At 39.1% G+C, this 22,050-nt stretch overlaps 1 protein-coding gene across 2 annotated transcripts in view; it reads right to left on the bottom strand.

Annotated features, from left to right (window-relative positions):
* SLC35D2 (solute carrier family 35 member D2) overlaps positions 1 to 21,996 on the bottom strand; it is a 46,825-nt gene extending 24,829 nt beyond the window's left edge. Inside the window, exons 1-12 of one of the 2 annotated variants that reach the window (XM_042033167.1) lie at positions 21,715 to 21,994; positions 18,956 to 18,989; positions 17,344 to 17,430; positions 14,097 to 14,164; positions 11,635 to 11,706; positions 9,618 to 9,686; positions 8,493 to 8,595; positions 7,852 to 7,944; positions 5,437 to 5,504; positions 4,627 to 4,705; positions 2,766 to 2,848; positions 16 to 2,149 (exon numbers count right to left, since the gene is read on the bottom strand). In XM_042033167.1, the coding sequence (XP_041889101.1) occupies positions 2,047 to 2,149; positions 2,766 to 2,848; positions 4,627 to 4,705; positions 5,437 to 5,504; positions 7,852 to 7,944; positions 8,493 to 8,595; positions 9,618 to 9,686; positions 11,635 to 11,706; positions 14,097 to 14,164; positions 17,344 to 17,430; positions 18,956 to 18,989; positions 21,715 to 21,857 (1,002 nt within the window). In that variant the 5' untranslated portion in view covers positions 21,858 to 21,994 and the 3' untranslated portion in view covers positions 16 to 2,046. Of the gene's footprint in view, positions 1 to 15; positions 2,150 to 2,765; positions 2,849 to 4,626; positions 4,706 to 5,436; positions 5,505 to 7,851; positions 7,945 to 8,492; positions 8,596 to 9,617; positions 9,687 to 11,634; positions 11,707 to 14,096; positions 14,165 to 17,343; positions 17,431 to 18,955; positions 18,990 to 21,714 lie in introns of those variants that run through there. The other variant, XM_042033168.1, reaches the window with a different exon arrangement.
* Between the last annotated feature and the right edge of the window lie 54 nt (positions 21,997 to 22,050).

The raw sequence follows: 22,050 nt of genomic DNA, 5'->3' as shown, positions 1-22,050 counted from the left end.
CAAACAAAAAACCTGTTAAAACTGTAATCTGCATCTTTTTATTTATAAAAAGTACAGCAAAATATTAATGAATTTATGCATACATTAGGTGTTCCTTTGTGGGAACTACATCTTATTTAGCAGGTGCCATTGTGTGTTCATCAGAATTGCAATCAAATGGCACTCATACTAATTTCATAATTAATGAAAACCTTCCAATACCTTGTCTCATGGCAGAAAGTCAAGGTTCAGTAATTTGAATTGTGGAGGTAGAGATGATCTGAAGAAAGAGGAGTCTTATAAAGGAATACACTCAAAAATATTGAAGGTTTTTTAAGCATAAAGGAAATCTTTAAAAACAGAAGATTACTCAAAAATATTTGCAGCAACACTTTCCCTCCACAGGTCTTCAGAAGATAGAAAATGAAAGTCGCATTCTTAGCCAGCTGTGAGAAAATGGATAGCTCAGATTTCTCTTCTCACTTTGACTGTGCCTTTAAATGTCAGTTCTAGTATTTGCAGTCACTGCTCCCCTTGCAATTCAAATCCATGCAGGCAGTGGGAAGCTCAGTCACTCCCTGAAGCTTCTGATGTGAGTTACCCAAGTGTTTCTTAGATGTAATCCAGACTGGTCATTCAGGTGCTACACACAGAGTAATGCTTTTCAGATTTTCTTAGCTGCATCTTAATTCAAGTGGGGATCAAACAAGTCATTAGACCACCCTGCTTCCATGTCAAAGTCTTTCAAAATCTTCTTTTGATTTGATTATTTTCAAAAATCTTGGCTCATGCTTGCAGGGAATTGAGAACTTCAACAAGATTAATTACTCTGCTGTCTTCCATCACTTCAATGCTTCTGTCATGTTTTCAAAGGTTAACACTATCCTCAGAGATACAGGTAAGCATTAGCAAGTATTCTCAAAGAAAGAAATATAGATACAGGGCATTATTGTCCCAGATGATAAGTCAGACTGTCACAACCTGGGCCTCTTAACCACTGTACCAGCTGTGCCTACTGTAGTAATCCCCAGGCTCGTTATGATTCTTTGCTTAGGATTTAAAGCATAAACTAGTACCAGATAAGCTTTTACTGTATATATGACACAACAGGACACTAACCATTTCTCCTCATTTAAACACAAGTCGGTCTTCCATCTATGTTTCCCTTCCCTACTATGTTTGTACATTGTAGCACCACTTCTCTGTAGCAAGGTAGTTACAGACAAAATGTCAGAGGAGGGGACTGTGATATAAAAAGAAAAATGTACCTAAACAAAAATAGATTTACCTTTGTTGGCACTGGCTCACAGACACACACACACACAAAATCCTTAAATATTCAAAAATCCCCTGTCACTTCCCTACTCTCCTTGATCTGCTGCAAAGTTATGAGGGTTCACTTTTAACTACAGTGCCAATTGCAGCAGAACACCATGGTGTGATTGAGGATGAGAAAAAACATAGAGAGAGGATGCCTACACAATATACACTGAACACACATGCACACAGCCTGACTTTTTTAGATGACACACAGGGAACAATCTGGGGCCACATATCCTCTTTGCCCCATGTGTTCCACATCACTTACCCAAGAGCAAATATATGTGTGAAATCAATCTCAACCGCTAGGATCTTTCATCTCTTCACTGATATCAAGGATTGCATATGGCATAAGGCAAAGGTGAATCAAGCCTCATGATCTTTACAGGGAGTTTTGCCTCAAGAAACTACAGGCAGTCACTGAAACAGAACTCAAACAGGTCTTGTTGAAACAGTACCAAGTACTGGTAAATGCAGAAATTTACAACTTGAGATTTGCTCACAGCATTCCTTCCTATAAAATGGCTTGCAGTGTAAAAAAAAAAAAAAGCTGGAATCAAACTAGTTTACATGTAAAGAACATGGTGTGCAAGAATATTTCTGTGTCAGTGAATTGTGTGCATGTTTGTGACAAATGAGGTAGATATTTTTTGTTGTTCCAAATATGTTCCAGCATATACTTATTTAAGGTCTTGGCCATGCTAAACAAACTTTTATCTTCAGTCTCTTTCAAGGCAGGCATTTTGTCTAACTCTTGGACACTGGAAGTGCATTCTCTTCATCCCCAGGTTGTGCAGGCTTGCTGTTTCCTCTTAATGTTAAAAATGAGTATCTCAGTCCTCCTGCCATACTAAAGAAAATGAACAGTGGTGTCACAGATATCTGATGTTACATATGTCACTTAATAGGTACACACCTTTTCTTCCAAAGGGCTAAAGAACACTAGCTATCATAAACTAGGAGTGCCTGAGAGCTATGCAAACCATCTGAGAAAGCAGCTCCGAGCAAAGATCAATTACCAAGATTCACACACATGGATGTAACAGATCATCCAAGCACAGAAAGTAACAACTCACAAGTTAGAACTTATTTTCAATGGGTACAACTCATTCAGTCAGTGTTCTCACTTCCCACACCACACTTGGCTTTTACTTGGAAGCCTTGCAGCTCAGGAACGCTGCTCATAACAAAAGAAAAAAGAACCAATTCAATTCCACCCAGTAAAACTGCAGGCATATTCTACAATTAGGCCCCACCACAGTAAGAGTTAATACCTGAAAACGGACATGAAAAGACATAACTAATGTCATAACTGTAATGAACTTTACATCCTGAGGCAGTGCTTCTTCAGGCCAGTAGTTTCAAAACAGCATCACCCAAATGAGTCAAATCAATGAAACATAAAACTAGAGCTCACTAAGAATTTGACAGCTTTAATAAATAAAGGCTATTCAAGTTTCACTTACCAAATATTTAGCCCTACAAAGTTTAACATGGAGAATATGTAATCTCCACCAATCAACATTCCGATGTAAGCAATGGATATATTCTGAAAGGAAACAAAAGTCATGCATTTATTTAAGTCAGACTTCATCTCCATGAATACAAGTGATACCAACTAATTCACTTTTCTAAGGAAATAGCTATACTGTGTTGCTGACCACTCTAAAATCAGCCTTTAAATTCATTTCATGGGATGTCAGCCTTATGGATAACATAACAATGAAAAGAATAATAAAATCAGTATGTTTTCTAAATGCATACAATGCACTGAGAGTGATGAGTGAATTTCTGGGAAAAAAATTAGCTATTTGATATTAGGTAAAATGAAGCTAAGGTCACCTTTTGAAATTTATTTCTTTATCGTCTTCGGAATTCAGATCCCATTCCTTAAAACTGAGGTTTGGGTTCTCCAGCATAAAAAGGATGCCTTAAAGTTACGTAAAATTACTTCATTATTACCTTAAAAGGGTTATCTGCTTACTTTTCCAACTAAATATGCACTGAAATCACTTGGTACAGGTTCAAGACAGGAACAGTTTAAAGATTCTACCTCTCACCCACCCCAATCAAGTTTTGGAAAAATTGTCCCCTAAAGACAGACAGAAAGCTGCAAAGCGTGTAAAAGTTTACCAACACTTTGTTGCTTTCAAATGTTTTAGCAGCTAGCCTGGACAATGACATCAGTCTCTGCTTTCTCTACTGGAAACTGCTGCATCATAAACTGCTAGTCAACTTTAAAGCTGCCCAGAGTGTGTCAAAGACTATTACAGCTTAGAAAGTAGAAATAGTCTTGCTCTGACTTAATGGTTTGATGCAGACATATAAAATTTAAAAGAACACTTTCAGGGCCACAGAATGAAAACTAGATTAATCTTGCAGTTTTCAAAAAACTAAAAAGAGAAGTACCATGCTTCTTTTGCAGATTTTGTTATGCTAAAGGCATTGTTTTCCTTAGTCATGGAAGGGAGCACTTTCAGGACTGTTATTCCTGTGCCTAAGCTAGTTTGAATTCTGAAAGTGTTTTGCCCACAGCTGCATAAGTTTTATCTTTTACTAAAGCTCTTTCAGCTTTACAGTTCTGTGTTTCTCTCCAAACTGGCCTACAAAAAAAGTGCGTGAGCAGTAAGGGATGTTCCGAGACATGCAGTCCTCATCAATACAAAGCAAGATGCATGGTTTTAGATTAAACTGGGTTAAAGAAAACAGACTGTAAGAACACAGGGTTCAGTTTTTAAGACATGCATGTTTTGGTGTTGATCAAAGTGACCAGAATTTGTACAAACCAAAATGAAACAGTCCATTCAGCTAGAACACAAGTTCTCAAACAGAGGCTGAGGTACTTAACCATAAAGCACACTCTGTACTTCAGCTTAGTCGTTATTCTGTACCTATGAAAGCCCTGTGTATCAGCTGCAAGGGAAATTAGTTCAGCCCAAAGTAAAAGCAGGTTAGTCCCTATCAGTTCACCTGGATTTGCATCAGGGCATCTTGACTAACACACAATAACCTAATAAACAGAGGCAGGGGATAGTACCTGATGAAATGTGGCTAAATGTACATCTTTTAATTAAAGTGGTTTGAGTTTCTCTTGTAGGAGAAATAAAAAAAGATCAATACAAAGAATGCTTTCTAGAGCATACCTGACCTTCAGTGCAAGAGAACAGGGTCACTTTGCGGTGTGACCTTGGTTGGCACAAGCAGTGTCTGAGTATTAGCCCTCATTTTGAGTTTCCATCTCAAAGTACAATCAAGACCGCTGCTAAGCCAATGATCTTCCCTGTCTATCTGAGCATTTTTATTTCCCTCTTCTACTCCATAACTCACCTTGATGGCACCAACTACTGTTGTTGTGAGCGCAGAGTTGTAATGACTGCACAGGACAGTAGAATACATCAAGAGAAACCTAAATAAAGGAGAAAATTTTATAAATTCCTCCCAGGGACCCCGGAAGTTTAGCAACACTTTGAGATGTTCAACATTTTCTGGATCAATACTTTCCTGGGATCTATAATCCCACCTGTTTCAAACCCTAAAAGAATAATTTCTGTGAATCTCTATTTTAAGTTAATGATGTGCACATAGAGGATATTCAAAATATATGTTAAAATGTGCTACTTGAGCTCTAGCAGAGTCATCCCTTTTCTCTGTGCTTTTTCTATGTCAGTATTTGAAGTTTGTTTGACCCCTTGGTTGTGACATGTGGAAGATAAGAACATGATGCAACTCATTCTTCCTTTGTCTCTGCAGTTTCAACAGGAACAAAGCATTATTTCATTACTTTTAAGTGTCCCACATTTTTCCAGCTGCTTTAAAGGATAAACACACTGAAACAGTTCCTATACTCAAAGACTTACATGCTATTAACTGCAAAAAAGTTAGATGATCAGAAGAGACAGTACAGAAAACATAAAGCTAAATGTCATGTTGTTCAGCACTGTACTGTGAGGTCAAAAACACAGATAGCACTGAGTGGTTATTTACACCATTAGAAATAATTAAAAGTCAAGACATAACCCTGGGGGAAAACCATTTTCTTTGAACTTTAACATAATTTACTAGTGAGTCTTACATTTGAGATTTGCAATTTGAAACACTGTCATGAAAACATCCTGCTTGATTTCCCTGTGTCCTTACCCCAACAAGCAGGAAAGAATAAATTGAAAGACAAAGAAAAAATTTGTCCAGTGCTGGAAATGTGTTGCCTATTAAAAAAAGAGAGAAAGAGAATTATGTGCTATATAATCAACTGTAAACACATATAAAATATACTTCATATGAAAATATGTAAATTCACAAAATATGTTTAATTCTTACCAAAATTATGAACCATTTATATTACTACTGGAAAGAGTTTAATGCATTTAACTCGAGAGACAACAGAATGACAGCACCCATGATACCTAGACACATGTAACATGTAGAGCAGTGCAGATACACAAGTGCATGCTGTAAGCAATGAACATAAATGCAACACAGAAAGCTGGTTTGGTATTTACTGACAGATACTAACACAATGAATAATAACACATAATAAATAGTGGTGATATGAGACAGACGGAAACAGCAAATACATAAATAATTTCCTCTAAATCTATTCTATACCACAGATATGTTCATGAGCTGCTTTAAAGGCCCAAGCCTGCATTTTTGAGTATTACTAAGGTCTCTCCACAACGCAGGTCAATGAAAAGGCTCAATCATCACTTTGAAGACTCCTCCCTAGGGAAGTGCAGCAAACAAACACAGAGTGCCACACAAACAGTCACTAAGAAATATGTCACAGATTATTTTACATCTCTAGTAACTCCCAGATATGCCTCATTTTAATCTGGTTACTTTACACTCACTACATAAGCACTAAATTCAGCTAAGGCTGAACACATCCCTGAGAAACAGAATAAAGGCCATAGAATAATAGAATAATAGTCCATGCTGAGTCTTCACCATTTGAGGTAATAGGTAAGAGGGAACTTGAGCAGCTCTGCCCTGCTATAATTGTGCTGGCGTGCAACAAAAACCTGCAGAATATAACAGAGAGCCATTCTGGGGCTTCCTTCCTCTTACATGACATCATGCTTTTCTGTCCTCACAGTGAGCCAGCTGGTGAAGGAGAAATTCCAGGAGTAAGTGGGACATTCACTTACAAACGGCAATCTCTACAAGATTACAGAAGTAGCTAGGGGAGCAGAAGCATGTCCGCATGTCCCTATCACATAGACTTGGTACTGATGTTTTGACTTCACAGCAAAAGACATGCTGTGATAGGTCAAGGCAAGACACTCCGCCAGGGTAAAAACTGGTCTGAAAATCTGCTAAGTACAAGGGTTATCTACAATCATTTCCTGACTCATCATTGGTATTTTTCCATTTCTCTGTTTTCTCTGCTATTTGATTTCTGTGTGTCACACTGACACTAGTTATCTGCATCATTTAATAGGACTTCTATTGTTAAGTGACCAAACCAGCATGATGCACAGCAAGCACAATGTATTTCTCTAATACTTACTCTTTTCAGGTAATTGAGCATTAAGTTGTTTGCAGCAAATCAGCCAGTGGGCACAACACACTCTTTATTTTTCCCATGAACTAAACCTAGCAACAAGGTAAACTTCTCTGACCAAGTCTCCCAAAATGTCTCCAACCCTCTGCACTGGAAAAGCAGTTGAAACCTTACAGATATACAAACTTGGGCCCCTTTTCCAATATGGGCAGCTGCTGCATTTTCCTAAACTGGCACAAGGTCATGCTGGACTGATGTCACAAAGAGATTTCACATTCACACCAGACCTGTTTCCACCACTTTCAAGGAATCATAATTTTTCTGCTTAAAGCAGAATTCTAAGAACAAAATGACAAACTCATGTGAGTTCAAGGCACAACAACATACAACAAAGAACATTGCAATGATTTATTACATCCTGCAAAGAATTTTCAGTGGCAAATGCCACGCATTTCTAGAAAGAAATATGAGTGACTAGACTCATTTTACTATTAAGAAAAAGGCACCTCAGCAAGTATGTGAGGGAGCCAGGAAAACCTTCTGGTCTGATACTTTATGTATCAGGACATACTGCCTATGACACTGTACTAGGATTACCTGGGGAGAATCTTGCTCTCATTCTATGAGAATGCAAAATGTAGGTTACCAAACTAGACTGAGACTAAACAGAAATCTGTCCTGGACATCAGAATGAGAGGAGGACTGCAAATTGTCTGTATACTTGCAATCTCATTTTAGAGCATGTGGCAAATCACACAGAGCAGCTGGATTCTCAACCAATTGTTCTAGCTGGGGGCCTCCAGACATACGTTAGTTCATAGACAAAGAGTCAAATAAGGACTGTCACACAAATTCAGCTTCCCCTTAAGTAAATAATCACAAGCTCTTACCTGTGAAGGGCAAGTCCAACTCACACTTTTCAAATACTCATCACTAACATGGAGGTAGGATTACCTCTTTAGACACAAACAAGAAGCCCAACCCACTGACCAAATGAAACCTTAACAAAATAACATTATTAGTCTGAGATATGCACTATTGCTACTTACCTGCTGAAAGTCTCCAGTAGAAAAGCTAATAATAACTGTTGGAATCACCATGAAACAAGCATTATAGAACAGGACACCATATTTTCCCAACTCCTGTGAGAAATGAAACATGACGTTTGGCATTAAAAGCCATTTGGGAGCAAAACAGTACATATTACTCTGGCAATTCTCCTGACATTACTGTCAGTGAGTAAACAGAATATAACACATCTCAATTTAAAATACAACCTTGCAATCCTTGGATTCAGTATTTCATACTAAGCTGAATTTCCACTTCAGTCACTTTGTGCACACAACAGAGTATTACTACTCTGTTACACCTTGGACACTTTCTATACAACACCAGGAACTTCCAGAAGCACGGGTCTAAAAGTGCTTTGTGTTGACTTCACGTAAGTCTCTGCCTGGCCAAGGAATCACCCAGTCCCTCTACTGCAAATCAACCATGAAAACACATAACAGGAAAAAGAATTCTTCCCCTGGCTGTTCTGTATCAAGAATGCATATATCAACTGAAATGTGAAAGTAAACGAAGTTATTTATTAGTTCATAATGGTAAGTACATAAAAGTCATATAATAAGTAGTCCACTGTTATTATATTGTCATAATGCTAAATTCAATCTAATCACTCCTCAGTTACCTTTGGATCAATTTTCTGCTTTGTATAAACTCCATTTGCTGCTGTGAAGATATCGTTTAGCAACACAAAGATATAGCCCTCCAGATTGAAAGACAGATCAGACCTGGGAAAGAAATACTATATTGCAAATAAGCAAAAAATATGCAATGCATTGCATTACCTTTCTTACCTAGATGAATATTGCAAATGAGGATATGCAAATCCTGTGAACTCCAGCCAGTCACAGGTTCTGCTTCAAGCTTTCTTTGTAAGTCAAAGTACTTTACATTTCTCAGTCACAGGACCATCACAAATTAGACATCAGAGAGTTCCTAGTACTCAGTGTGAAAGTGGCAGGAAATGTTCGGTTTTCATTCAGAGAAGAATTTCACCCATCGCAACCCTGACAACCAGTCCAATTATAACTGAGTATACTTACCTATTTCTTTTAATACAAAAAATACCTAGGGAATAAAATCTAAGTGGTTTTTACAGTCAGACCAGACATGTTGTCATCCTTTATATTTTGACTAGTTACCTCATAGATATGGACTAATTCATTTAATAGGACATGGCTCTATCAGGGTCACATCACATTGAAATTATTTTCCCTTGTTCATAGCAAAGCCAGGAAACAAACAAACAAAACATTACCTTTCCAGTTAGGTAAAGGAATGTTCAAACAGAAAACAGAGGACAACAGCATACGAGTACTTTGTGAACCTTATCTCACAATGGAACTTACTAAAAAAAAAAAGTGTGTTTTTTTGTGATTAAAAAAACAGACAATGCCTAACTCCATATTTGACAATCAAAAATACACTTTTCAAAGATTATTAAAATACACTTTTACCATGAAATAAAAGCAGCATTCCTCACACAGTTTTAACTTGCTTCACTCACTATCCTGCAAACATGGAAAACCTAGAGGTGGAAAAAGACACACACAAAGACTGCCAGCATGAATTGGATTTTTTCCTTTGTATACCTGCACCTCCCAGTGATGTCACTACAGAGATTTTCCAAATCAACTTTATCCAGAGTAACTGATCTCACCTTAGGTTTACTTGGAACTAAACAAGGAAAAAATCCTCCTGCTGTCCCTCCCCTCATAATACAGCTTTGTATAGAAAATTAAAACCTTACCCAGCAGCTATGAAAGCCCCAAGAATGATGGCAAATACGCTGACTATAATATTCAGTGGATACCGCTTCCTGCAGGCAAAAATTAAACAGTTCAAATTTTTATTATTTGAAGGGGAGATTAAATGGCTGTCTGCCTGAAAAGTTTCAAAGCAATTAATAATCACAGAACATTTAACAGGAGGGCAAAGTCTTGATAACCTTACAGAAACAACGTGATTGCCCACGTGCCACACTGTCAGACATTGGCCCTGAGAACGGAGATTGGAAAAGCACTGGGAGCACTCTGTTACTAGACAATTATATAAGTAAAGATCAAAGGTTTAAAGTAACAGCACTGAACCAAACTATTTAATGTGTCTTGATATCCATGATAGACATAATTCAGTGTCTTCCAGCAGCCCAATAAAGGAAAATCACTGTACATCTCTCACGCAGTTTTTCTTATCACCTTTGTTGAGGAAGATGCCACACAGTACACTCTCTGGATTATTTTCAAATAGATACTTATTTTGAACTCCAACTGAAACTTTGTACTTGAAAGGGAAAACATGGTGCTTATAACACTCTTCACTACTACATCAGTGTTGCCACAGAGTAATGAAAAGCATACTGTAAAACTATCCTGGTTTTTATATCTACACTACTTTACTTGGAAGTATCTTAAGTACTCATTTTTTGCACAATGCTGCAATATGCCTTACAGATATTCCCCTGGACCTTATTCTGTCAAGATAGACTGAGATAGAAGATCCATCAAAACAAAATGCACAACTCTCTGAAGAAATGCTCTTGGAGAAATCGTGTGTGTAAAAGAGCACATCTGTGGACCACTGTCGCAACAATAAAGAACTGAGCAGACTCTAGATAAATTAGGCTTTGATCATAATGACTCTCAAGAGGAACAACCCAAACCTTAACTGTTTAGAAAATCCTGACGTAAGCCTGCACAGACTTTCTAGAGTCCTTCCACTGTCAGCCCTGAGAAAATACACTGTGTCAATCTGTACCAATACAGCATTCTGCTCCCAAGCTTTCCTTTGGTTAGGATGCTGCTTGCACTCATAGCCCACAGTGCCGTTCTCCAGCTGAGCACGTATGATAATCTCACAGACTCACATTTTTTTCTCACTTGCCTGTGGGAGTCCTCAGGCCAACAGAAGACAGCTAGTTTTGCTTTCACTGGGAGAACTTAAAATTACAAAATAATTCCAGAGCATCCCCAAATATGAATCACATTGATCAACTAAATGCTGCTTCAGCCAAAAGGAGATGACAGTTTACTTGGGGGTTTTTGAAAGCTTTCCCCCGACCATCACTCTCGTATTGCCTGGGTTCAGCTTTAGCAAGCTGGTTTTCTCCTCGTGAGTTCATCTTGTCCAGTACCAGCCATGTGGATAGAACTGTGAAGTTCTAGACAAAGTATGATGTATTTGTACTCCTGTTCCTCCAACTCAGTACAGTTGAAACGAGAGACCCTGAGCAGCTAGCATATCCTCCTTACTTTCTCATGAAAAATAACATGGGTGTCTGTAAGTAAGGAATTCTCTGATTCAACAACTGGTAGATACTCTTTTGCTTCATTAACTTGGTATGTTTTCAGACTTGACCCAGACAGCAACTCTACATAAGCAGACTGCCATGCTATCAGCACTGTTTGGAGACATAAGGATCTGTCTGTTTAAAGCAGCTTGCAGTTTCGAAGCCTCCAAGGTAAGACACAAACATAACCACTGAAAGTGTCTGAGTCGTGTCTGCTGACCTGAAACCTGTGCAACAGTCTAGAGAAAGAATTTTTCTAGTGAAAATTAAGTCAGGCTGATATTTTTCCTCTTCACTAAAATGTATATATCTATGCCTTCAAAAAAGATACATAAAATCACTTTGCTTTTCTCTATTTGTAAGTAAAAATCACTCATTCAATATTCTGATGAGATGACATAAGTAACCCATTTGATATGATCTAAAATAAAGGTATCTTAAATGAAAAAAAGAAAAAAAAACAAACAAAAAAGATCACCCAAGTATGATGATTTCCAGCAGTAAAGTAAGTGGAATGGTAAACTTCCTGAGCACTGTAAACATCGGCAAACTGTCAAAAAAACAAAATAAAATCCAAGCAGAGTATCAGATTAACAGCATTCTTATATTCCAATTCTTATTTTACTAACCAGGGGATGGAACATTCAGTCCATCAATAAGAAACCAAACCAAATACCAAGTCACTTAGCACATATATAAAATTCAGTCTGACATTAGATGCACATTAGACAACCAAATCATTGAAGGATAACAAGCTTTGCCAATTTGTAAACCAGTGCAACTGGTTATGTTCTGAAGGTCACTCTGCTTTACTGAAATGGAATATAATAGGTATTTTCTACCTAGCATAACCCTGATGAAATAATTCTTTCTTCAAAATCCCCAAGCAGAGTTAAATAAAAAATATTTCTATTGTAAACTTAAGAGGCAATAAACCTGTCTCTGAAAACATGTAACAGAAATAAAATACAAAGAAAACATGCTTAGTAAACAAGCTGTACTTTGAAAAAAGTAAAATTAATCCATGACCAAAAAATTAGAGGAAACACAAGAAACATGAAAGGTGGGACCAGCTGCAACTACCAAACAAAGTGCTACTTTTGAGCAACATGTTGTTGATCTTCATGAAGTAATGCAGTTGGAAACCCTTCTGGGTGAGAAACACTTTCATCTGACACTTTGGAAATGTGACAGCATGGCCATATGGACCAATTAATCCCCTGCTTAAGACAGCTATTAGCAATTGCATTAATAAATGATACAATTCCTAACAAAATGTTTAATAACTTTACAACAGGCATTTTGAATTTATGCATAGGATCATCTACGCCTTCCAGACAACCCAAACAAGGTGGAGAATTCCATAATGTAAACAAGTATCATATATTTTAACAAAAGGCAATGTAACAAAATGTCAGTGGCAGAAACACTGCAGGCATTTTTAAGCTTCTGTTATAAAAATTAGTTTCAACTAGTAAATCTAAAAGAGGTACACCAGCCACAGGAGAGGAAGAAGGTTCATGTACCCTACAAAACATTTAAATTTACAGTCAGAGAAAAGGGAAAGAAAAAGCCAACTTTCATAGTTTTGAAATTATTTTCATATTCACAATAGCTGAAGTGCTACTCTGGAGAGTACCGCCTAAATCTTTATGTCTATTTCAGTGGAAATAGTGAACACATTCAACAAAGAGTTGCAGAATCAGGCATCTAGTGTTCATAGCTAGAGAACATAAGTTCTATAAATAAAAAGAAATGTTAACAAATTAAAAGTAATACATTGGGGGACCGCATCACTCATCATTCTCTACAACTCCCTGGAAGAAGGGTGTAGTGAGGTGAGGGCAGGTCTCTTCTACTGTGCTGTAGTGAGATCACCATAGCAAATGGCCTTCAGCTGAGACAGGGGAGATTCAGACTAGATATTAGAAAATAATTTTCACTGTTAGGGTGGTCAGGCATTAGAGTGGGCTGTCCATAGAGGTGGTGGAGTCACCATCCCTGAGGGTGTTTGGATCTGGCACTGGGTGATGAGGTCACTGGTCCAGGGTTACAGTGGTAATGCTGGGTTGATGGTTGGACTAGATGATTTTAAAGGTGTTTTCCAACCTTGACAATTCTATGATTCTGTTATTCTATTTTCTTTCCTAGCATCTGTCTCATAGTTATGAAATGCACACAAACCTGCAAAATTCTGTTTTGGTTTAGCTTAGTACCAAACCCTCAGGAACCTGCAATGACAAAAAAGCCACCACAACAGTAGGGCTGTATCCTCCAGTGCTGGTGCAGCCATCATGCTTCTGTGCTCCTCTTTCACAGAAAATACAGTCATTCATTCTATTACAGCACGCCTACATTACTTACACCTTTTTAGCACTGGCATGGAAACAACTCTTATGGATCTACGCTTACAGGCACATGGGGGAGTCAAGGCACTGTTCAGCAGTGCTCCCTGACAACCTGCTTTTGGCGCTCAGCAGGGCTCAGCCACCACCACCACCCCACTACACAGCAGTTTTTTCATCTCTTGGTGATTCCCAAGTACCTGCCATGACATTGTGGTACAAATATTTTCCTTGTACTTCTTCCTTCAGAAACATCTTACAGTTTTCCAACTCTCTGGTTAGGACACCCAGGAAAAGCTGGACGCTTAGGCATGAAGCACAAGTGAAAGCACTTTCATGGCCACATAGGAGTATAGTGATTTTATGTCAGTACAGCCCTGGCTAAGCTCTCCTTAAAGGAAGCAGACAACTTGTAAAGAGATCAAATGTTTAGGTAAAAATTTCATAACAGTACCAGGGGTTTAGATAGACAGGCAGACAGACACCACATGAATTTAAGACTCTAGACAATGACCTTCTGTAGTGTTTCTTCTTTACCCCACAAGAGAAAAGGGTAAAATCCAAACAGTCTACTTATAACTTCTATTTACTGTACCTGAGTTTGCTGGTACTTGATAATCCACTTAAGTGGTTTCCAACATAAATCAGAGGCAGAGGAAACAACTGTGATAAAATTAAAAGCACAACTCAGATTATTATGTTTAGAAGTACTTTTGAGAAACTTTACTTGACAGAATTTGGTACGTGTAATATCAGATGTACTTTTAGCAAGAAAGAGGGTTTTTTTAAAGAGGAAAATAATGTAACTATGCTGCTAACTCATATGCAGCTCCCATTTATGTGACTGGTCATGACCACAACTTCCCTGATGTAATTAAAAGAGTTGCAATCTACCACTAATGAGATTTAGAATCCATTTAGAGTAAATGTTAATCAGTTTTATTATAGTTACTATAATCCTCATATTAATACCCATTTTAACATTTAATTTTAGGTATAAAAGTAATATTAGTAACAGTAGCTAAATAAGCAAGTGAAGAGATGGAATAAAAAAATTAATAAACTGTATGCTGTGCTTTTCTACGTACTCTACATATATTCGTATAGCCGGAAATTGCAACATTTTAGATCTAACAAAAAAAATTATGTGAGATCCTAGAAAGGAAAGGTAAGTATTTATGAGTAAATTAAACTTTACTTCTATAAAAGAGACTGGCTTGCACAGAAACATATGGTCCATAACACAATACAGAGAAACAATAACAGAACTTCAGAGCCTTAAGAAAATGTATGAGAAGCCATGGATCCCTACAATAATCAGCTGCAATTCAAAGCCATTAATTTTCTTCTGACAGAAAAAATTACAGTATCACAGAATGGGTAAGGTTGGAATTTGTAGAAGATTTAAACCAACCGAAGTAATCAATGGGGACAAACGCAGTGTGTACGTTTGGTCCCACTCACTATCTGTCAAGAGGGGCTGAAATGGCAGAAGACATAACAGAACCTCTATCTGAATGTGTAATAGTTGCTCTTGTTCCTACACAGGGACACTTCAGGTTTGTGTTTGTCGAAGGCTATGCATTCTTAAAACTTTGTCTGCTGGAAAAGCATACAGAGGAATGGGGTGCTTTATCTATGTTAAAAATTCTGCCTTTTTTTACAGCAAGAGAGAAGAAAGGTGAAATGAAAGCTAACTGATAGTCAACTGAAGCTAACTTTTAAGTGAAAGTCACAGTAAAAGTAAACAGGACTTGTAGTGGTTTGGTCCAAAATACTCATTACTGTTTACTTCTTATAAATCATTATCACCGAGCACAGCACGATAGAAATCCTGATTTGTCTCCCTTCTCTGTAAAATTTACATATCAGGGACAAGATTGGAGCAAGCTGTGGATAGGCAAACAACCTTAGGGACCAAAAAACCACCAGTACCTCAATGAAGCCTAAGGACCAGAAAGACATGAGTACATCGAGCCAGAGAGACATTATGAACTCAACCAGCATGGTGACTACTTTACCCCAACACAGAATAAGTAAATTCAAACCAAATTGTAATTACTACAGGTTTTTTCACTTTCCTTCGAGCCACGCAGTTGGTCGCCACTAAATTTGTACCGGTTTGGCCAAATTTAGAAAGAAAGAAAGCAGGAGTATAAGTAACAATAAATATTCAGCCTGTCAACATAAGTTTGCAAAAATTTTGTAATGCACTGTCTCATCTACAGGTTTTTATTTAGAACATTTTGGTTCATTTAATCTATAGACTGAAAACAGCAGGAATTACATTACCTTTCCTCTGAGATTTGTTCCATTGTAAGGACAAAATTACAACATCCAGCACAACAGCAGAGATCAGTGAATCATTTACTTAAAAAGGGTCAGGAACTTCAAAGCTTCATCACTAAAATAAGCATTTCACTACTTTAAAACTCTAGCTGAAAGCACTGAAGACATAAACAAGTTCAGGAGTGAAAAGTAATGATTATCTTAGTGTCAAAGCAAAAGTTGACAAAAGGATACGGGGTTGACCTAAGGGTTCCTTAAAAAGTAGGGAAATCAACAATGAGTAATCCAGCTGATTCACTGTGACTAGTTAAACTCAGCACTACAAGCAATATGCAAGTCCTGGGTGCTAAAATGATGACTGCTCCCAGCCTATCCAGTGAAGTCTCCCAAACAACAGATATTATTAGGATAAAGAAAAAGGGTGCTGTATTTTTTTAATGACTTTGTACTTAAGTTAAAGTGAAGACAACAGCAGTTGGACTGAGGAGGATGGAGGGAGGAAACTTCTCAAGGTCTCAATAAGTTGTTTATAAGTCGAACTCAAAGCTACCCACTGGGAAACCTTTCTTATTCTGGAATAAAGAAGGATTGTCCATTTTATGAATGATACCACAGATTTTCCTCCAAGACTTGTACATGTAGAAATGCCAATGATTTCAACATGCATTAAGAATAAGTACGTCTCTGAGACATCCATTGTAAACCTCACACTGATAGTAAGACATGATTCTGCACTAAGGACGCTGGCCTGAAAAGCTGTAATATCTGAGCCCTGCAGCAGGGCTGGGAACTCTCTGTGTGTCCTGGAGCAAACATGACCAATACCCTGCAACAAGACATAAACACACAGGCTAATGCATCAAAGAAACACTCCAGCAACATTGTATAGATGCAAAAATCTTCAAGGATCATTGCTGTAGTCATTTCACATCCTAGTTCACAAACTGAGGTAAGAGGAGACCCTCTCACATTTGCTCTGTCCTGCCTCTTTAGACCAGACACATTTAAGGTCTGTATGATGCAGCTAGTCACTACCTACAGCATTTTCAAGTGGGCATTATTTTAGCCCCTATGGAATGTAAATCTTATACAGGGAGTCAACCACTGTTTCAGTTTCTCATCTATCATATTATTTTTCTATTATTTTATTACATGCTTCATTCATATTTCTAAGCAGCCTTTCTCCCTTCATGCGTGTTCCAAAGTCTTTCACAAACATAGCTCCCATTGATCCCAGAGAGAGCTATATCCAGAAAAAACACTTCAGGAACATGAAAGAGTTCATCCAGCTGTATGAATGTAAAGCACCCTTCCCATGTGCTGCATAACAAAATGGCACCAGATTTCTCTGCAAAGAGTTTATCTCTACAGCCCAAACACACTAGAACACTGGAGAGAAATTAAAATTATCAAATCCAATTTTAAATGAAATAATGATACAAATAATCCGATTTGGAAAAGAAATGTAAATATTTTTCTTGCCTCCATAAGAAAGAATGGTACTGTAAGAAGTAACTCTTTCCTGTTAATACCAGGACATATGTAATCCTTACCTTCACAGGTATACTTTTGTCAAAATCAGGAAAGTGAACAATCTTATTTAGTTTTGACACATACAAGATAAGTATAGTGGCTGCCATCTAAACAAAAAGAAAAAAACGAGAAGTCATGTAAGAGCAAAATTGTAATGTATGAATGAAAAAACTGCTTCAAAGAAAAAATCTTTATATGAATTTGACAAATGCTAGGTTTTATGTATTTCTCTAAAAGAACAGCACAGAATGTGATTAACAAATTGAAATAATTTTACTCTTGTCAATTTTGCCAGCTATTTATTTAAAAGTAAAATACACACTAATACCTTACTATCCTGAAGAAAACTAGTGGCAGTCTGTGAAACAATGCATGCTGAGAAGGAGCTGAGAAAATAAAATAGGACACAATCCCAGAAAAACTGTGAAATTTTTACTCAGAGAGTTTTTGTTTAGTCTGCAGAATCACTCCTAAAGCATTTTTTTGGTAATGCAAGATGGAAGTTGGACATTGATCAGTCTGTTGACAACATGAGGAAGAAACAGTAAAGATGCATACAGAATTAAGGAGAATACCTGAGCAATCATACATCACAGATGTTAATGCTGTCCCCAGGGAGTCAAAAAAAGGGTCAAATTTTCCTAATACAAAAATACAGTAATTGACTATCTATAGAATGAGGTGGAGTCATGTTCTGCAGACTAAATTATACTATATCATATGTACTTCATAAAGTGATCAGCGAAATCTCAGAAGGATCAGTCAACAAAAAAAAATAGAAATGCAATTAAATCTTAGGTTCTGCAAAGAAAAAAGGTGCAAAATCACGTGAATTATTGCCACATTTTCTAGTCTTTCACTGAAACATGATCTGTGGTTCCATGAGCTGTACGGATGTGTAGAACTCTCTCTAGCACCCAACAGCAGAGACACCAGACTTGTGGTACCCTGCTTTCAATTCTTCCTCACTACCCTCTGGTGTGCAACCTTGGCAGAAAGCAAATTCTCTGTAAAATGTATTTGCCTAAACAACATCTGCTTCAAGGCTCAATCTTTATCAGTGATCCCTCTGCAGTGACGCATTCCTCTTTATGGACCCAGTCCACAAGCATTTGCCTCCTAACAACAAAAATAATAAAAAACATTTCTGCTGCAATACTGCAACTTACCCACGGGCAAATAAAGCAACAAAGAATCAAAATTTTGCACTGGTCCTACTGGAATACTGCTGGGAAATGAGGAGAGATTTATGAGGAAATACACGGTTTGGCTACAAACAGGGGCAGTGTCTCTGCATATAGGCCACAAGTGCTCAAGGACCCTCATAGAATGCATGCACTTGCTAGAACAAAGCTGGACAGTTTTGAAGGCCAGATCTCTTAATTACTGAACTTTACAAGGAGAAATAAATAGCATTCCAGTCTTTTACGTGACTCTCCAGGCAATAATTTTGACTCAAACTCAAAGTTGCCTGTTTTCAATGAAACAAATTATAGATCCTTATAGTGCATCTAATCCAGAAAGCAAGCAGTTCACTATAACTGATTTTGCTCCCTAAAATGTACCTCTATTATCATTAGTTTAACTTACAAAATAATGAATACTTTTATTATGCTTTACTTGTGAACATACCTGTCCAATTCCAAGAAACATTGGTGATGGAAAGCTGAAAAGCATGAACAAATATTTAGTACTGAGGAATGGGAAAAAAAAATTAGGAAAAATAAAAAAGTTAAAGTTTAATACCAAAGTCAACAATTAAACACGAGGATGACTGGCCTGTGCTTTGGAAGAGCTCAGGACTACACCAATTGTAGTAGTAGTATTTTATTTCTGCAGCCCAAATAATACAGCCCATGCACAGTTGATCAGTTCTGAACTGCTAGTTGTTTGTAAGTGAAGGTAACACACTTAGAGAACTCTTAATGCATCATTTCTTAAGTAGCCTCACATACACTTCATGCATCCTGAGATGGGATAGTAACTTAAACCTCTTGCACTTGCTCTAACTTGGAAGCTTACCTCTGTAGTCCAAACATACTAGCAATACGTTTTTCTGAAAATCCAATTCTTAGGTAAATTTTGTAGAAATGTCTATTGTCTACTAAACCAGCTACATTCCTACCATAACCCTTCAGTTAGCTTTAGGTGAAAGCGTAGATAGAATCATAGAATAGTTTAGGTTGGAAGGGACCTTTAAAGATCATCTAGTTCCAAACCCCCTACCATGTGCAGGAACACCTTCCACTACTCCAGGTTGCTCAAAGCCCTATCCAGACTGGTTTTGAGCATCTCCAGGGACAGGGAGTCCACAGTCTGTCTGGACAACTTACTCTGGTGCCTTACCACTCCCACAGTAAAGAATTTCTTCCTAATATCAATCTAGACCTGTCCTCTCTCAGCTTAAGGCCATTTCCCTTTGTCCCATCACTACATGGCCTTGTGAAAAGTCCTCCTCAGGCTCTTCACTTTAGGTACTGGAAGGCCACAAAAAGGTCTTCCTGTAATATTCTCCAGGCTGAACAACCTTGTCTCTCTCAGCCTGTCTTCACAGGAGAGGTGCTGCAGTCCTGTGATCAGCTTAGTGGCCTCCTCTGGACTAGTTCCAATAGGTCCATGTCTTCTTTGTTTTGGAGGGTCCAAGACCTGGATGCAGTTTTCCAGGTGGGATCTCACCAGAGCAGAGGGGCAGAATCCCCTCCCTTGACCAGCTGGCCACATTTCTTCTAATGCAACCTGGGTGGTTGGCTTTCTGATCTGCAAGCACACAGTGCTGGTTCATATTCAGCTTTTTGTCCACAAACACCCCCAGGTCTTTCTCCCCATTCTCCCTTCAGACTATATTTGTGCCTGGGATTGGCTCAATCCAGGTGCAGGACCTCATACTTGGCCTTGTTGAAGTTCATGACATTTGCAGAAACTGCTGTACTCCTACTTGGTGTGGTGAGAAACGTACATCTCAAATGAACACAGCTGGGATGGGAACAAAGCATTGGCGAAAGAAACAAACACACTGAATCACAGCAGGAAGGCCATAACAGCATTACAGTCCTAACACAGAGTTAGGAGCAACCCATAGCAAAAGAGATTCAGGGAAACAGAGGTACCAGGGGCAGGAAAGGCATAAGAAATAACAGGACTTCCATTTATAATCATGTGACACCTAAACTGTCTTGTTTAGTACTTACAGCTACTCCATATAAAGATGGAGATTTCACCCACCTGTATTACACAGGTTTCTCCAGACGTTTGTGATTTGTAGAGGCCTAAATATTTCCAGCAATGCTGTAAGGTCTTCATACAAAACTTAGGCTTATCGATGGACATACTGTCCTTGATTATCTCACACAGATGTGCTAGATGTATGCCAGGGACTTGCAGGGAGCTGCAGTTTGTAGGATAAAACCTACTATAAACCAAAATCTCGACTTGCACCATGTATAATTTATGAGACATATTAAATACAGCTTCTACACATTCAAATAGCACTGAATGTTAGAAAATGACAGCAAGTTTGGCTTTTAAACTTTTTCATTTTGTTTTTTCTTTTTCTTATTTTGATTCAAGATGAGCTAAACCACAGCAAAAACAGAGCAAAGATTTTAAGTAAAACATATCAATGGTGAGAAAAACGGCAGTCACAGGACAATCACAGAATCACAGAATATCCTGAGTCAGAAGGGACCCACCCACAAGGATCATCGAAGTCCAACAAGTACAAATCTAGACTGGAAGAGTATGAATTGGAGATGAATGCTCAAGTTCCTCTAATTCCCACAGCTGCAAGACTAAGAGTAAAATGCAAAGCGTAAGAGGTCTGCAGTTAATGCAGTTGCTTTACACAATGGTAAGAGGATGCTAATGATTCCATATGGGTACCGGCACCATCAAGTCAGAGATGGACTCTTTCAGTGTTTTTATGATTAAGCCATCTTACGAGGTTCACTTTTCATTTCTGGCTACCTCAGAAAAGAAAGGTGCTGGAAGGAAGACACTGTTCGGCAGGAACAGTTAGGGAATACGCTGTTTCTCTCACGGGTGCCTGAGGTAGTGTGATCCCCTGGGAATAGCGAAAAGCCCCCGAGAAAAGACCGGCGTTGTCGGAACTCTGCCTGCCGTCGGGTGGTGCTGGAGAAGTGGTACACACTGGGCACATACTGTGTACATACTGGAGACACCGGCCCGGCTTCCAGCACATTACCCACCAGCGGGCTGCCCGGGATTTGAGCTGCACGGGTGCCGTGGGTGACGCCAGCGGGAAGGGGAGCAGGAGCGGGAACGCTTCCCCGCCGGGCAGGGGGCAGCCCGCCACCGCCTGGCACCTCTGTCCCACCACCCGCGGGCGGGGGGACCGGGCCTGCCCCGCCACCCGCTCTGCCGCCGGCGCTCACCTGTAGGCGCTGAGGAGCGCCTTGTTGACCAGCACGATGAGGAAGGAACACATCCCGTAGAAGAGCGCCGAGAGTACCCTGGGCAGTGCCGGGGACGCGGCGGCAGCGTCCGCCTCCTCCCCCGCGGCCTGCCCGGCGCTCATGGCGGCGAAGAGCGGCGGTGAGCAGGGCCGTACCGCGGGCGGCACCAGGACGGCCGTGGGGCCGCCGCTCCTCCTCCTCCTCCTCGCCGGCCCGTCCCCGAGCGGCGGCGGCGGCACCAGATCCCGGGCGCGGCGGCCCCGCGGGCGGGTCTGGAGCGGCGCCTCGCCTCGCCTGCGGGGGGCGCTGCCGCCG

Source organism: Corvus kubaryi, unplaced genomic scaffold (assembly GCF_017639235.1).
Source record: "Corvus kubaryi isolate FWS band 111438036 unplaced genomic scaffold, C.kubaryi_AGA036_p1.0 37357, whole genome shotgun sequence".
NCBI lineage: Eukaryota > Metazoa > Chordata > Aves > Passeriformes > Corvidae > Corvus > Corvus kubaryi.
This window is presented reverse-complemented; position numbering and strand designations above follow the sequence as displayed.